Source organism: Eulemur rufifrons, chromosome 27 (genome assembly GCF_041146395.1).
Source record: "Eulemur rufifrons isolate Redbay chromosome 27, OSU_ERuf_1, whole genome shotgun sequence".
NCBI lineage: Eukaryota > Metazoa > Chordata > Mammalia > Primates > Lemuridae > Eulemur > Eulemur rufifrons.
The window spans coordinates 30,569,388-30,582,457 of record NC_091009.1 but is presented as its reverse complement, the minus strand read 5'-3'; the positions used below and the strand labels follow the sequence as shown (position 1 = coordinate 30,582,457).

The window sequence follows — 13,070 nt, the reverse complement described above, 5'->3', positions numbered from 1 at the left end:
ATTCGTGCTTTTCACTGTATGTAAGTTTTACTTCATAAGAAAAATAATACTATAAGCAAGTACTGAACTCTAGTTAATGATATGCGTGGTGAAGTATTTAATATTTAGAGAAATTATTGCTAATGTCTGAGATAGGATGAATATATGATAAAGCGAGTATATATTAATAATACAATGTTAATGGTGGACTATAGCTCCCGTGGGTATGTGAGTGTTCACTGTGGAATTCTTTCAACTTTTCTGTATATTTGAACATTTTCATGACAAAATATTTTGAGAAAATAAAGGGTACGGGCAGGTAATAATAAGTTAATGAAGTAGCCCCCCAGTATAGCACAATAGAGAGTGGTTGGGCCTGGAGCACTGAGATACTCATGCTCTGCCTGAAGACTCAACTCCAACCGATTGTTACTTTGTGTTGTCAGATGTTCTGTTTTTTAAAAAGAAGTTTCAAATATAGAATTTTTTTGTGTGAAAAATCTTTATTTTTATAACACCATATGGGCCAAGCACAATATTTTTAATTTACTATTTTTCTATTCCAAAGATTCCAATTTTAGAGAAGAAATGGAGGGCATCCTCTTGAGTTGTGAAGTCACCATTGTTGTCACAAACATGTGACTAAAGAGATTTCCTCTGTATCTGAGACCTTGTGCTGTAACCTCGATTCCCCTGGTGTGTGTGTGCTGTACACCATGCCTTGAAGGGCCGCACCACGGTACTCAAGACACTGACCCCACCAGGACTTTGCTGTGGGGCAGGGAACAGCTGCGAGGTTGGGCTGGCTGGCATTGATTTCTGTGGGCTCACTTTAGGATTATTTAATATGGAAAGGGCAGCAGTGCATGCTAGTTTGTTGCTCAGATATGGTTCCTGAATGTAAGTCACTTAGGCTTTAAGAGAAATTAGCGCTAGTTGGGAATCAGAAACAGAAAAGACTTCTGAGACCTTCTTATATTCCCTGTTTTGTCTAAGTGGTGTCACAATCCATCCGGGGTCCTAAAGCTCTTAAAAATCTTCATGTTATCATTTCTCACCACTGGCATTCTAATCAGTCACCCTGTTCTGTCCATTCTACCTCAAGGATGCTTCTCAAATCCATCGCCTCGCCAGTGTCTCCACTGCCCATACCTTACTTCAAGACCTCATCCTCTCTAGCCTGGGTTACAGTTTTCTAGATGGTATCTCTTCTGATTTTTTCCTGCCAGCAGTTCACTCTTCATATTCCCACGCAGTTACCATTATAAGATACAATTCTGATATTATCACTCTCTTGTTTAAAAACCTTGACACCTCCCTGTTGCCTTCAGGATAAAGGCTAAACTCTTTATTTATCATGGGATGGGACACAGGAACCTGCATAGTTGCCAACCTAACCTAGCCTTTCTCCTTCTATTTCGCGTTAGCCTATAGGGTAAAGGTCAAAGTCTGCAGTATGGTAAATGAAGCCCTGCTCAGATGTTTATGCTTGTCTGCACCCCCGTCTGAGCACAAGCATGCCACACTCTCACCATTCCAAAAAACTGTCATCTTCTCGCTCCTATAGACCTTTGTGTGTACTGTTCCTTTTGCTTCCGATTCTCTTCATCGCTGCTTTTTCAGCAGGCTAACTCATTCTCCTTTATGACTCAGGTAAATAATGTCCATACCGGGAGGTGTTTCCTGTCACACCTAGACCATTAGTGACATCTTGCTCTGTACCAGAGCACTTTGTACTTACCTCTTATTTTATATTAGAGTATGATTTCTGTTGCCTTGTATCATTTACGTATCTCTTTCCACCACTAAACGGTAAAGTCTTAATCATTTTGGATTCCTGCATCTTCTCCTAAGGACCATGTCTGGCATAGTACAGGCCTTAGTAGATATTTGTTACATGAATAAATGGAAAAGCACTTTACAGTCAGGGAACACTGATTACTGAGACAAATTCTTAACCTGTTCTTTGGTAACACGAGTCAGTGTCAGATCCGGAACTTAAATCTGTCTTCTCAGATTTTCTGCTCGTGCTAACAATAGACCTGATGGGCCCTCCGCAGCCAGCGACTCCGTCACGGTAAAACCCAGTCTGCAGCCTGCAAACGTCCCTTCCCAGCTGCAGGAGTCAGCTGTAGGAGTCCCGGCCCGTTGTCTTTCCCTTCCTGTGATCCTAACTGTAATTCACTTCCTTCTAACTGTGCAGTCTGTTTGCATATGTAGGAACTTACATCGAGTTTGTACTGTGTCTATGTTTATTTCAAGAATATCATTTTGCCCTTTCTTGTATAGAAAGGAATGTCCCTTGCTAACTCTTAGAGACTATACAAGGGTGATATAATAATAATAACAGCAGCTAACACTTACATAGCATTTAAGTGTGTGCCAGGCACTGTTTTTATGTGCATTAGCTCATTTAACCCTTATAGTAACCCTATAAAGTAGTTACTAGGATTGGTATGATAATTTTACAGATGAAGAACCTAAAACACACAGAAATAACTTGTTCCAAGAACACAGTACTACTAACTGGTAGGCCTGGGATTTGAACCTAGAAAGTCTTGTTCCATAGTCTGTGCTCTTAACTAGTATACTGTACTGGGTAGGGTTATATAACTGCTTTCTCTAGTACCTTCACCATATAGGACTCTACCTGTGGGAGGACATGACAATAAGTGATATGGGCTTATATATTACTAGCTTTTACTATGCAAAACTCTTGATGAAAATAACAACCTCTTATTTATTATCTCTTTTTAGGGATAAAATTTGATGTGCTGATTTATACTTTCTGCAAATTTTAATTTCGTATAATTTCTTTGTGGCTTTCACTCCTTACCCAACTCAGGTCCCAGAACTGTCTTCCTCCTTTTCTCCGGGCTTACTTGACAGCTGTGGAGCACTGCCCATGCCATAGCTTTCGGGCTGTACTCTTGTGGCTTATGAAACACTTGTTTATGGGCACAGAGTGATCTGGAGTTAAATAGAAAAATCCCTCTCCATGGGACAGCAATTTACTCTACATGCCAAGTTGGCAGCAGGGTAGACCGTTGGGGGGCCGTGGTTAAGACAGGTAGCCAAGATATGAGGGAGGTTTCTAATCCAGACTCATGCTAATAAACAGAGTGGTAACCAAAGTACTTTAATGGGATCTTTGTGTTTTGCATTTAGTCTAGTTAGGAGTGACCAACTCAAATTGACCAATTGGCCACATTCCTCATATGAAATTATCGGAGGGCTAGACTAATGGCAATTTACCCTATATATGCTAAAGTAAAGTTATTTTTAGGGAGGTGGTATCAGACAGTAAAAATGTTCCATAAGCCAAGTGGTATCTTGACCCTGGCCTGTGAACTCTATTTTGGACACCTCTAAATTGGTAGGTAGAAAGCATTTAGGTGCTTCTGCAACTAAATATGTGACCTTAAATAGTCATTTAACTTTTCTGGGCTAACTTTTTTCATCTGTGAAGTGAAAGTCCTAATGCTTCTTGCTCCAACCAGCACGTTCTTTGCTTCCTTTACAACCTTGTTATAACAGTCTTTTTCCAAGTAACCTCTTTTGATCAAGTCTATTAAGGTGAATCATTCCATTACTTAGTGTGTGTCAGCTTTTATGTGCAGAATTTGTAAGAAGGTGATGTCAGGACTTTCTTGCTTATATACAAGTGTCAGGGATACTCAGCTATGTCTGTTCCTGTGACCTGAGAGAAAGTCATGCTGGGGATTTTTACCGCAATTACTAGGCCTCATTTATTGTTCCTCAAAATTAGGATTATCAGCGAGTAACAAAGTAGAGATTTGGAGATTGGAATTATTAACATAAAACTTCTGTTTCAAGATGACCTATGAGCTTTGAGAAGATGGAGCTTTCTTCTGGGCCCTTTCTTCATCTTCTTTCTTCTCAACTTTAAAAAAAAATTGATCGATGGCAAGAGTGAGATCAGATATATATATCCTTGTATAGTAAAAAAGTTGGTGAAGTGACACCTGTAAGACAACGTAATGAGCTTTTCTTCATTTAGGTAGTTAAATGCAAGGGGAGCAGAGAAGGTTGAGGGAAACATTGGAGGGTAAGGGCTTGGGGCATTTAGAGAAGGCCTTGTAAGAACCCAGAATAAACACATTTTTGAAACTTAACTATTGCTAACCTTTAGGCAATATGATATTTGCATTTAATTGAAAGAAGATGCCCTCTGGTCCCAACTTGTAAACATTTGCAGTCTTGGGATAATATGCCAGTTTACTGAGAATAAAAATCTTAGTATGACACTCCATGGAAAATTCTTTACTTCTGCCGTCTCACCTGGCTATGTGTCTTGAAAGGGTACAGATCTGTGTCCAGAGCCTGTCTGACCACTGAGTACATGATCAGATATAGTTCTCACCATCTGGGAGCCAAACTGTTCTGCCAGTGGGGTTGTGAGTCTTGTACACGGGACTGACAGTTGCTGGGGTCACCTGTCATGCTGGAGCAGACTGCTACTATGATTCCCACTTAAGCAGTAGTTACACTATATCATGACTGGAATCGAGAGACAGGTACTTGGAAGGATTGATTCAAGCCCTGGATCAGTCGATCTTAACTACTAATATGTTAAAACCTTCTCGTGATGATGCTCTGCTGATGGTGGGGATTTCCAAATTTACTGACTCCTTTATCACCTTTCATTTACTTGCACAGCCAGCCCTCTGTCTGTGGGTTCCGCTTCCATGGATACAACCAAACATGGATGGAAAATATTCGGGGGAAAAAAAAAAAACAGTAAAAAAATAGCAATACAACTACAAAAAATAATACAAATTTTAAAAATACAGTATAACAATTATTTACATAGCATTTACATTATATTAGGTATTATAAGTAATCTGGAGATGATTTAAAATATCCAGAGGGATGTGCGTAGGTTACATGCAGATATCACGCCATTATATAAAAGTGGCAACATCAGTGGATTTTGGGATCTGCAGGGCATCCTGGAACCATTCCCTCATGGGTACTGAGGGATGACTGTATAATTCCTTGGCATATGATGAGGCTACCTAATTAGAGCAAGGGGACTTTGAGCTTGGGTTTCACAGGGACCTCATCAATCAGTGTTGCTACCGTACTTCCAGTCCTCAGCCAGAATACCTTCGGCAAAATGCCTGATGTGAGGACCATGGTTAGGTCTCTCAGGATTTTGTTGTTTGAGCTAAAGATTGGTAAAAACTTTCTAAAACTTTCTGTTTAATGCAGTTGCCTTTTAAAAAGTGGTATAATTATTGACAACTTTTCATCTGACAAAGAAGGGATCAATCACTACTGTGATTTTGAGTTAATAGCAAGGAGTGAGGATATGGCAGACGCTCTAGGTTCCGATTCCCTGTGCCAATTGTATCAGTTTCCTGTGGCTTCCTTAACAAATTATCACAAACTTGGAGGCCTAAAACAACAGAAAATTATTCTCCCAGAATTCTGGAGGCGAGAAGTCTGAAATCAAGGTGTCAGCAGGGCCATGCTCCCTCTGGAATATGTACATCGTACGTATATACCGTATTTTGCTCATTCATTTATCTGGCAATGGACCCTCAGGATGATACGCTTCCACGTATCAGCTACTGTGAACATTGTTGCTGCGAACATGCGTGTGCACATCTCTTCGAGACCATGCTTTTGATTCTTTTAAGTATAAACCCAAAATTCTATTTTTGAATAGAATAGAAATTGTAGTTCTATTTTTAATGTTTTGAGGAACTGCCATACTGTTTTCCATAGAGGTTACACCATTTCACGTTCCCATCAGCTGTGCACAAGGTTCTTATTTCTCTACATCTTTGCCAACACTTCTGTTATTTTATGTTTTTTTGATAGTAGCCATCCTAATTGGGGGTGAGGTGGTATCTCATTGTAGTTTTGATTTGCATGTCCCTAATAATTAATGATGTTGAGCGTCTTTTCATGTGCTTATTGGTCATTTGTATATCTTTGGAGACATGTCTGTTCAATCCTTAGCCTGTTTGAATTGAGTTTTTTTGTTATGGCTAAGTTTTGGGAGGCCTCTATATACTCTGGATATTAATCTCTTAACAGATACATGATTTGCAAATATTTTCACCCATTCTGTGGGTTGCCTTTTTACTCTGTCGGTAGTCTTTTGATGTACCTTCCCGAAACTTTTGTCAGCATGATTTATTGAAATCAAGGCAAGCTGCAGGCTGAAAAATCCAAACAAGTAGGTGTTAGGCTGCACTAAGCTTAGCTTCTAGTGTAACATTTATCCAGGCATCTAGAAGCTGGGTTTTCTGGGGAATGGGATTGTTCTGAGGCTGAGGCAGGTAATATTAGCCATATTCTGAGGTACAATAGCAAGGTCAGCTCTTAAAGCCAGCACTTGGTGGTGGTGACAGTTGCAGGCTATTCTGGGAACCAAGAAGGCTTTGTTTTGTAAGGCCTTCCCTGCACTCCCAGATTTAACTCTGGCACTGATCAACCATCAGCCTCTTTTGCCTTTGAAACAGAGAGAGTAGTATCAGGTACAGTAGAGAGATCACAGTGCTCTTTCCTCATTTTATTGGCAAAATCAAGCATTTTTCTTTGGAGATTGTCATTGCCAGAGAAATGTGACATGCTGATTTTAGGAAGCTTTAACTTATTTCCTGGCAATTTTTCTAAATAGTTTTTTTGGACTAATAATTAAATCATATCTTCATTTCTTAAGGCGCATAGAACAAGTTGTTACTTCAGTAATATTCTGTGTGTCTTCAGGAATGCAAAATAGGAGGAGGTGGACTTAAGCCACAACAGAAGGAATTTGAGTTAAAGGCAAAGAAGAATGTCCCCATTGTTGTCATAGGTAACATCAAAAGCTTGTTTAGCCTGCTTCCCCAAAAATGAAAGACCTATCTGTCTGGAAGGTGTAGCGTAGCTCTGTGTAGAAGCATGGTGTTGGAGTCCACGTCCCTGGACACCGTTTTGTACATGGGCGAATCTGCTCATCTACCATGCTTCAGTCGCGAATGAGTCAGCAGCACAGCTGCAGATTGAGTGGGCAGAAGGGCATCTAAATTTAGTCATTATTCACTTGAGAAGGTGTTCAGGGGCCATTCGTCTCTCATCCATGCTTTAGTCATAGTCCTTCTTCTGGAGGCAAAAAAAAAAAAAGAGAGAGAAAGAAAAGGAGCTTGGGAGAACAGTCACTCCAAGGTATTTCATAAGAGCGAGTGACCTACAACTGTTGGTTGGTCTCACCTGCAGGGATGATTCTCTTCCAGCTTAACCATGGTGCATATTATTTTGTTCATATAGTTCCTAAATTTAGGAACCCACAGCATTCTGAACCTTAGAGAGGAATTTTCTGAAGTTGGACTAAAGAGCAAGCTCCAAAATCTTGCTAGTTCAAAGACATTTTTAATCAAATTGTTTTCCCTCCATAAGGTACTAGAGGTGGAGGAGGACTGTGGTGAGTGAGAAATAAGTACATTTTGTGGGTTCCCCCCCCAACCCCGGGGAAGTTGCTATTTGTTCAACTATTGGCTTAAAAACAGCAATGTCAGGAACTATTCCAAAGGGCTTATCTCCTTTAATCTTCACAAAACCCGATGAGGTAGGTGGTATTCCCAATGCTATAGATGAGTACATACACTGGTACTTAGGTTAGGTACCCCACTCAAAGTTATAAGCATTGGCAGAGCTGGTATGCAAACTCTGGTCTGTCTGACTCCAAGCCACACATAGCTATACAAGGAAACTACACTAGGCATATCATAATTAAACTGTTAAAAACCAAAGATAAAAAAGAATGTCTTGGCCAGGCCCAGTGGCTCTGGCCTGCAATCCTAGCACTTTGGGAGGTCAAGGCTGGGGGACTGCTTGAGGCCAGAAGCTCAAGACCAGCCTGAGCAAGAGCGAGAACCCCATCTCTACAAAAGTAAAAAAAATTAGCCAGGCATGGTGGTGGGTGCCTGTAGTCCCAACTACTTAGGAGGCTGAGGTGGGAGGATCGGTTGAGTCCAGGAATTTGAGACCAGCCTGGGAAACATAGCAAGACCCCATCTCAAAAAAAAAAAAAAAAAAAAAATTATATCAAGGATTTGACGTTTATAGACACAATATCATAAAATTTAAAAGGAAAAGAATTGAAGGTAGTGGTCAGGTAAGGGAGATTAAGGAAATGAGGAAGGGGGAGGGATATGTAAGAAAGAAGGAAAGAGAAAAGATAAGTTTTCTCCCATTTGATACCTGGACTAGCTGGGCTTATTTTAGGCCCTCTGGAATTTGGCTGCTGTCATCTTCAAAGGGCAAAGAATGATCTTGAAAACATTGGCTTACAGAAGTCTGCCTGGTAGTAATGTGGCCATTGGAGCTAAGTTTTTAGACTGTTCTTCAGAGTCAAAGAAATTTTGCCAGCAAGCAAGAAACAGTTGACCCAACTGTCCTGGCCCACACAGGTTAACATGGCACGTTTGACCTTCTTGATATGGGAGTTGTTATTGAGGGCAAAGAGTGTATTTAGCACAACCTCTAAAACATTTTCTTCTCCTTGAGCTCCAGTAACTTTTTGAAAAGCGCCCCCTTCCATTTCTTTCAGTTAAAATTCTTTGCAGTTTTGAGTGTGGTACTCTGCAGTAGGCTGGCCAGACCTTGATACATGGAATTGCAGACTGGTAGACATGTAATATATGGCCAATTTAGTAATAAGCACAATTATGCAATATTTTAAGATATTATGAATAATTATTAAGTATTTTACATGGTAAAGAAGTAAAGAGTAAATGGGGAATGCTTGTGGAAGTTGATAAACCTAAAAATCGTCATAGAAGAAATGTAATCTCTGGAGCTGCTGTTGAAAAAGAGACCGTTATGAATACAGGCTATAAAAGGCAGATAGGCCTCAACAGGTGAGACTGGAGGAATATATTGTATTTTATCATATCAAATCTAGGCTCATATGTTTAGGTAATCTTAGTAATTGTAAAAGGAGTATCAAATGGCTTATGAAAAATTAACAAAAGATACTTTTTATAGCCAGAGTTACCTAATTAAATTTTCTTCTAAATTGAATCAACATTTTTTCATCCATCTCCCTGCTTTAGGCAGGATTGACATGAGGTTTATCTCTGGAGGGAGTTCCTATAAGTTCTCTTGGTATGATATGTACTACTTAAGTTCTGTAGTTATGAAGGTCCTCTGGAGTTCTAACTTTGGTTCTGCCCACAATAATCTTTTACTGTTTAAACAGTTGCTCATTAACAGCATAAAATATCTCTTCGTAGTTTGATTGAAGACACTGGTCATCAAACTGATTTCAGGATTCCTTTACACTTAAAAATGTATTCAGGGCCGGGCGCGGTGGCTCACGCCTATAATCCTAGCACTCTGGGAGGCCGAGGCGGGTGGATCGCTCAAGGTCACGAGTTCGAGACCAGCCTGAGCGAGACCCCGTCTCTACTAAAAATAGAAAGACATTATATGGACAACTAAAAATCTATATAGAAAAAATTAGCCGGGCATGGTGGCGCATGCCTGTAGTCCCAGCTACTCGGGAGGCTGAGGCAGTAGGATCGCTTAAGCCGAGGAGTCTGAGGTTGCTGTGAGCTAAGCTGACGCCACGGCACTCACTCTAGCCTGGGCAACAAAGTGAGACTCTGTCTCAACAAAAAAAAAAAAAAAAAAAAAATGTATTCAGGATCCACAAAACTTATTTAGGACTTTGTTCATGTTGGTTAATATATATATTATCGGGAAATTTAAAAAATATGTAATGATTGAATTATATTAAATATGTGCTTATTAAATCATTAAAAATAACAATAACCCCTTACATATTAATATAAATCATATTTTAATTAAAAATAAATATATGTGTACTTTCAAAAACAAAAAGCCCAGTAAGAAGAGTGCCATTGTTTTCTATTTTTACAATTTTCTTTTAATGTCTGTATTCAATCTGTTGTGATATATTATTTTGATTAAAGTGAATAAAATCTAGCCTCACATAGATACATTTTTGGAAAAGGGAGAAGTGTTTTAATAGCCTGTTGAGACAGTTGTAGCTGTTTTTTTTTTTGTTTTTTTTTTTTGGTACTCTGCCAAACTCCAACAGTGGTAATTTCTTAAATGTTAGTTTAAGAACTGGCAGTTTAAGAAATGGTAGTTTCTTAAATGTTAGTTGCAATGTGGAAACTGAAATCATGTCAGTGGACTTTTCTTAATCTGTTACATTAAAACTCATTGGTCTAACTTGTACTTTGAATGAACCTTTTACCCATGAGTGACTTTCTAACACTATGCATTTGGTTATTTGGAAAATATATTATACAGATCTTCCAAATGTAAACACATTTTATTATACAACATCAACAAGCCACATTTGTTTGATAGTCCCACTGATTTCATCAGAAAAGTGAGTATTGGGAAGCTGTCAAGCTCGTGGTGGTGGCTATGTTTCCCAAAATTCTAATTTTCACTTGAATGGTCTAATTTTATCATTGCAACAAACAGTTATTTTTTTTGAAGTGACAGGCTCACTTTGCTCATTTTCAAGTCTGAATAACTGTAATTTGTCTGTTATTCCTGTGAGTAAAAATAGTGTTCCATGAAAACAGCTAATTTCATCTCATAACTCAGATGCACAGCGCTTTTTCCTAAAGTCAACCATCTACTTGCATACGCAGCAGTACTTTAAGTATACTTTCCATTTCGTCACACAGAATATTAAAGAGACTTATACTCAAGGATTGGGATTTAATAAAATTAATAATTTTTGCTGCTTCATCAAGGCCATTCTTAAGTGAAACTGGTTTGGTTTTTTCTTTTAACTGTGAGTGTGCAGTGAGGAAGAAGACAGTACCTGCTGGTATCTTTCGATGACATTGCCTTGCTTCACACTAAGGCATCGGCAGTTTTGCCCACCATTGCCCTGGATCATTAGTGTAAATGTCAACACAATGAAAAGGCAAATAATGTCGTAATGTGAAAGTCATTTAATTTGGGTAATTCTTCCTCAGCTAAAGTTTTAACTGTTTTTTGTTTTTTCTTTTTTAAAGGGGAGGAAGAGGCAAGTTTTAAGAAAGAGGTCTTATTTGTTTCTAGGTCCTGAGTTATCCCAACTGTTTTGGAACCATCTAAGCCTTCATGATGATTGCCTTTGTCATTGTGGGCTTTCTATAATACCTCTTTTCTATTCTATAGCTATGTCAAGCCAGCGTTTTGGTTTTTGCAGATCTCATTGCTGTTTGTGACTATTTCTTTTAGGCTATGGTAAGCTTAAAGCTTTTATTCAAAAAGCTTCTCTGCTGTCTCCTAATTGCTGCCATGATATGGGCAGATGAGGATCCCTAACCATTCGTAACTACAAACATACTTTGCCATATTGTTTGAAACCATTCAGAAAATACATGAAAAGAAGATACATTTCTTCTCTTTGAAATGATCACTCTACCCTTTCTCGCCAAAGCGGGGGTTATTTAGCAATCCTAGAGCCTTAAACTACAACTTCCCGTTGAGAAAATTGCGTCTGATCTTGTGTGATTATTTTCTTTTGAAATTCATAAGCAAATCAGTATTTTCTAACATGTCTTTCTTTTTAAAATATAATGATGAAATGATGAAACAGCCCACCCATGTCTAGCACTTTAGAAATGATTTTTACAATTAATCCTAATAGTACTGTAAATAAGATTAAGTATCATTATACCTGTTTCACAGCTGAGACATCGAGGCATGGAGACATTTAAGGGGCTTGCATAAGACTGCAAACCTTAGGAGACATGCTGTGAACACTTAGTATGAAAGAAATAGAAATCAGTGTCTCAGAACTGCTGGGCATTGTAAATGCAATGAATATTTGTTGAATTAATGAATGGAGTTTTCTTTTCAGGCCTGTATTGATGAAAATTTGGACATGGTGAAGTTTCTGGTGGAGAACAGAGCCAATGTGAACCAGCAAGACAACGAGGGCTGGACGCCCCTTCATGCAGCAGCTTCCTGTGGCTATCTCAACATAGCAGAGTGCGTGAGTCTCTTTGTCGGTTTGGAGTGCTTGCAGAAACAGTCTTCATTTCTCCTCTGGTCTTAAGAATTTGAATTTCATAAGTAGTTATAATCCATTACAGATTACAAAAGTAGGGAGTTGAATTGCTTTTAAGGAACGGTTGATATGATATGTTATGAAAGTGCTAAATCCACAATTTTTTCATCGAAACTTTTTATTTGCTTTATTCTCAGGTAGTTTCCATTTTCTGGGATGTCTGTCTGTTTGTACTGACTGGGTTCAATTTTTGAACAGCTGTCCCTGGGCATATATATAGGCAGACCTGAAGATTTTTTTTCTTGGGCTTCTTTGTTAAACTGTTGTATTGTTTTTTAAAAAATCAGTGCTTAGTACAAATGAAAGCAGAAAATGCCTGGCATACTGATCATAGCACTCACGTAGTTAATAGCAGAAGAATGAGCCTAAACATGTGGAACAAAGAAAGGTAGAGATTGGCATGTGTTCTCCAGATTAGCTGAATGGCTATGTTTAGTAAGTTACATTAATAACTATTAACCTTTGTGACAACTAGTTGCCACTCCCTTGGGAAGAAGAATCCTGACCACATAGTACCTGGGCACTAAATAAATATCTGTTGTATGAAAGAATGATCAGGGAGGTTATTTTTAATAGGAAAAAGACTTGGGCAGTTGAAACATCTTTAAAATGAGGCAATTGAGTGTATTCTAGATGAGGGTAAATTTAGATTGATAAGGTAAATTCTCTAAATAAAATCATGGTATTCTGTGGTCCTATGAAAATCAAATTGCTTGTTTTAAGGCCCTTTTCAATAACGATTAGAGGTTCATTACATTTGTCTTATTCAGTGAACAGCAGGGAGAATTATGTTGGCAGCCATGTAGAAGCCTGAGAATGACTTCCCACAGAATCTGATTTGCCCAGGTTTCCTGAGGGAGAGCCCGAGTTGCTGGGTTTGCTGTTAAGCCAAGGATGTTCAGTGGGAGAAGTTAAACAAAGGCGGAGTCAGAGCCAGAGAAACATTAGGCAGCAGCTCTGGCCTCTGACTGGGCTGCTTGGTCTAAAAAGTGGACGACCGGATTGGCCGGCCTAAAAGCCAACA

At 39.0% G+C, this 13,070-nt stretch overlaps 1 protein-coding gene across 4 annotated transcripts in view; it reads left to right on the top strand.

Moving 5' to 3' along the window:
• PPP1R12B (protein phosphatase 1 regulatory subunit 12B) overlaps positions 1-13,070 on the top strand; it is a 171,581-nt gene that overhangs the window by 27,708 nt on the left and 130,803 nt on the right. For all 4 annotated transcript variants that reach the window (XM_069459707.1, XM_069459705.1, XM_069459706.1 and 1 more), the window contains exon 2: positions 11,837-11,967. In XM_069459707.1, the coding sequence (XP_069315808.1) occupies positions 11,837-11,967 (131 nt within the window). The remainder of the gene's footprint in view (positions 1-11,836; positions 11,968-13,070) is intronic.